Source organism: Strix aluco, chromosome 1, assembly GCF_031877795.1.
Source record: "Strix aluco isolate bStrAlu1 chromosome 1, bStrAlu1.hap1, whole genome shotgun sequence".
NCBI classification, from domain to species: Eukaryota; Metazoa; Chordata; class Aves; order Strigiformes; family Strigidae; genus Strix; species Strix aluco.
This window is the reverse complement of record NC_133931.1, coordinates 100,792,006-100,796,476: the sequence shown is the minus strand read 5'-3', so window position 1 is coordinate 100,796,476 and position 4,471 is coordinate 100,792,006. Positions and strand designations below refer to the sequence as shown.

The 4,471-nt window shown below is 56.7% G+C and overlaps 1 protein-coding gene across 2 annotated transcripts; it reads right to left on the bottom strand.

The window, feature by feature from the left end:
• Window positions 1-786: 786 nt before the first annotated feature.
• ID4 (inhibitor of DNA binding 4) lies at window positions 787-4,169 on the bottom strand. Of its 2 annotated transcripts, none has more exons than XM_074829331.1 (3): window positions 3,490-4,169; window positions 2,758-2,815; window positions 787-2,285 (listed from the first exon to the last, which is right to left on the bottom strand). In XM_074829331.1, exons 1-2 carry the CDS (start codon window positions 3,896-3,898, stop codon window positions 2,802-2,804), a joined length of 423 nt encoding a protein of 140 aa, XP_074685432.1. In that variant the 5' UTR covers window positions 3,899-4,169; the 3' UTR covers window positions 787-2,285; window positions 2,758-2,801. The 2 variants fall into 2 exon arrangements, with proteins under 2 accessions (XP_074685432.1, XP_074685421.1); XM_074829320.1 differs by having other exon boundaries at window positions 3,497-4,169.
• Window positions 4,170-4,471: the final 302 nt, after the last annotated feature.

Here is a 4,471-nt window from a genome sequence, read left to right as displayed (position 1 = left end):
ACCACTCCTTTGGAAAAATGTTGTTGTTTTTTTTTTTTTTAACACAATGCAAGACTTCCCAAACTGCAGTAAAAAATCCAATTGATAGCATTCTTACTGGCATTGAATTAGTTGGGAGACACAGGACAAGAGGCTTATGACTTAATTTTACAAGAACATGTATTTTGCTCATTAAACTACTGTAACATCCAAGCTGGGGGAAAACAATGCAGGGGGACCCACTTCCCATCCCTCGAGTCAGGGCTCAGCCTGTGAAACGCCCCTGCCTTCAATGCATTTACAGTGACAGGAGGCCGTATGTTTTCAGATGTGTTAGCCACTTTTTTATTCGATCTTTACGCCATTATTTTGATTAAGAAAATGTTCATCTTGTTGACATTATCACAGCTAATGACCCCAGTACTTAATTTCCTTATAAATATTTAACTTAATAGAAGTCATCCCTTGGGTTATAGTACTTTTGACACTCGTATAATCTGAAACAAATCCTCTTTTTCAGTCAAACAGACCATGTTACACACACAGTTGGCTAGCTATTTACAAAGCACCCAATTAAATCCTACTTAATTCTCCCACTCCGAAAATCCCGTTTCACTAGTGCGCAGGCTACTGATCACACAAGATGAGCATCTTTCACTGAGCCTGGACATGAGTTTACAGTCTGTTAAGACTTGATTGTACAAAAGCCTGCTGTAAAATTAATTCGCCCGTCAAACGGTATGTACAAAAAAAGTGAAGAGAATGTGCAAATTCAGAGGATTGAAGAAATAAGCTGAAGAATCACAGTTAAAGACAGGTAAATCTAGTTTAATGTTCACATGTAGTAGTTACACATCACAGAGATTAAACAGGATTTTAACTGTAACATAGCTGCAGTGAAATGTAAGTCATTTTGTACTAGAAAAATAATCTTGACGCAGTTAGCCGATTTTTGGTCTACTTAAGTTGATTTTAAGATGAATTTACATCACTGATCATAATGACTTTGCCCATGTGCCTTTCTGCAGTTCGGTATTAATACTCTTTGGACGAAGGAAACAGCAACTGTTTTTGATAATGGTTTGCCCTTTGGTTGCAAGCAGAGAACTGTTTTCACTTTTTACGCAATTAGGAAGCATTTTTTAAGCAATTAGGTTGTAGGAACACAAGTTTGCCATAAAACCTTTTGGTGCTAAATGAAGTTCCATAACAAATTTCTTGATCTGATGCAACAGCAGATTTTTTAAAAAGCTGATTAAAGATCTAAAGCATTGCCCCCATAATGCAAAAACTAGATAGGATTTGTTATTCTGTTCTCGGTAAAAAACACTACATCTTACTGCTACTCTTATAGAATGCACTAAAAACCCCTGTGCCTAAATGACAAAAGTGTAGTCTCAAAATGTATAATACACTTACTAACATTTTAAGTCTAGATTGAGGAAAACACGTTTGTATGGACTCCAAACAAGTTTATTTGCAATTAGACATCTCATGCAATCATGCAGGACCATTAGCTACAGCTGTAACTTCTGAGTCTAAAGGACATTTGGGGACAAGAAAAGCCCTAAACATTCAAGATACTTCCATATTAGCAGCTCCGTACTCGAGCTGTGGTTTTCTAAAGAGATATTCCCACAGATTTAAAAAAAACATACACACCTTTATAATATTTACAAAAAAATATTTAATTAAAAATATTTTATAATTACAGTAGTCTATTAAAGCATATACTTTTCTCACACTTATAGAACATCTCTATATATACACAGTATGAAATGTCACTCCTTTATCTATACAGTATGTAACATTCCTGCAGGGAGAAGAAAGTTCCCTGGGCCCCAATAAAATCCATCTATTTTAAACAATAGATGTCAAATATATCTACAAATGCTCTGGGAGATTAGTAAAGCTTCGAGATTCAGCTGCTCGGTCCCTTAAGAGTTATAACGCTTCTAAAGTCTGGTTTAGGCTCGGTCCTCTATCCCGGGGCAAAGAGGCAACTTTTTGCTGCTCGAGTCCGAGCGGCTCCTGCCCCCGCGGGCCGCACCGCTCACGTCGGGTCGGGAACGAAGAGAAGAGACGGGGGGGGGCGGGACGGGACGGGGGACGGGGACGGGACCGCTACGGCCGTGCGACACGGTGGAAAGGCTGGCTCTGCAGGGATGAAGCATGGGAACTGCTCGGGGGGAGATGGGGGGGGTTGGATGGCTCCTTCCTCCGGTGCGGCGGGGCCGGGCCGGGCCCCCCCCCGCCGCCGCCCGCCCCCCGCGGTGCCTCTGCGCGGCGCCGCCGCCGCCGCACACCTGTGGGAGAGGAATGAATAGAGGGGGTGTGTGAACCGCTCCGCTCCAGACCGACTGGCGCCACCAGCACAACACAAGACATGCTTGATCAACAACCCAAAACAAACCAGGTCAAACAACAACCGCAGCTCCCAGGCTGGGCCAGGCGGAGGGATGCGCAGCTGCACGCCGCAGCCAGAAGCGCTTTCGAGGGGGGGGGGGGAAGAGGGGGGGGGGAAGGGTGTTTGGGGGAAGAAAAAAAAACCACCCGGTAATTAAAGAAAATAAAATAACCACCCGGTAATTAAAAATAAAACCCCAAAGCCTCCTGCAAAGATTTCTCACCGGGCTCAGGTCCCCCTTCGGCGGGCTACCCGGAGGGAGGCGGTGCGGCCCCGCCGAGCCCCGGCGCTGCGCCGCGGAGGGCTGCGCGCACCCCCACCCCCCCCCCCCCACCCCCGACGCCGCGGCCCCGCGGATGCCCGGCACTCACCTGGGAGCGGCGCTCAGCGGCAGAGGATGCTGTCCCCCGGCTTGTTAACAGAGCCAGCCTGCGCAGCCACGAAACACGGCAAGTTAGAAGTGGGGGACAAGGACGTGGAGCTTCCCCCCCACTCCCCAGATCCCCCCTCCGCGTTCTGCCACAGCCCTGCCCGGGGAGCCGCTCCCGGGAGCACCCGGCTGCAGCGGGGGCACAGGCGGGCACCAGCCCGGGGAGGGGGGATGGAGCAGAGGGGGCTGCCGGGGCACGCCGCCCCCCGCCGCGCCCGGGCTGCCACGGGGGTCCCGCGGAGGGGAGACGCTCCCCGTTTCCCCCTCAAATTCCGAGCACGCTGCGCCGAGGGCGGTCAGTGTGCACAGCCCCCAAACCCGCCCGCACTCGCTACACTCGGCGGAGGGCTGGGAAGCGCAGGAGCACCGCGTCTGCTCCCGTGTGTGCAAACACGCTGATTACAGCTGCTCCCTCGAGAGGCTGTAATTACACGGTAAACACCGTGCGGGTGCCTGCCTGCACCGAGGGGATGCGGGCACCCACCGCGCACCACCGGGGCGTTTCTGCGCCCGTCTGGCCCGTCCCCTCCGGGGGCTGCGGCCCCTCGGCAGAGCCACGGGGCCGGCAGCGGGGAGGCATCACCGGGGCGCTCCCAGGGCGGCCGGTGCTGCCCGCCGGGCCATGCCGCTGCCCCGCTCCGCGCCCCGCTCCGCGGGCTGGCGTGGCACGCACCTCTTACCGGGTCAGTGTTGAGGGCTGTCAGCGGGGTCCTGGGGGTGCCCGCGGGACAGCTGCCCGGGTGCAGGGCGGGCGGCTGCTGCTGCTGCTGCCGGAGCAGCGCCGGGTGCGTCTCCAGAGCCAGCTGCAGGTCGAGGATGTAGTCGATGACATGCTGCAGGATCTCCACTTTGCTGACCCTCTTGTTGGGCGGGATGGTGGGCACCAGCTTCCTCAGCCGGCTGTAACAGTCATTCATATCGCACTGCAGGCACAGCGCCGCCGGCTCCTCGCCCGACGGCGGGCCCCCCTTGCAGCCGCTGTGCTCGGCCAGGCACCGCAGGGCCGGGTGTCCCCCGCCGCCGCCCGCCACGCCGGGCTGCGCCTTGCGGCTGGGGTGCCGGACGGGACTCACGGCTTTCATGATGCCGCAGGGAGGGAGGGAGGGAGACCTCCCTCTCCACCACCGCTGCCGCCTCCCGCGACCTCGGGCAGCCGCGCACACACCGCCCCGCAAGGCGATGGGAGCGGGGCACGGCCGCAGCCTCGCTGGCTTTACCGGCGGCCCCCCCGCCCCCCCGGGGACGTAACGAGAGGTGCTCGCAGGGCCGCGCGACAACAGCGGTGCCGCCAGAAAAAAAAAAAAACCAAACCCAGAGCCACCTCTCCCTTCCCGGCTGCTCAACCACCACCGCGGCCGCCTCTGCCGCCGCCGCTGCCCGCGCCGCCCGCTATATAGCGCGGGGCGCGGCGGGCGGCGCCGGGGGGGGGCGGGGGCGCCGCCGCGGCGGGGCAAGGCGAGCGCGGCGCGGGGAGCGCGGGGGGGCGCCGCCGTGCCGCGCCGCAGCCAATCAGGGCGCCGCGTCCCCCCGTGGAACGCGGCGCCGGCCAATGGCGGCGGGGCCGGGGAGGCGGGGGCGCTGCTGGGGGGGGCGGACGGGCGGCTGGCGCTGACCCCCGGGGGGGGAGGCGGCGGAGGAGGAGGAGGCGGCGGCGG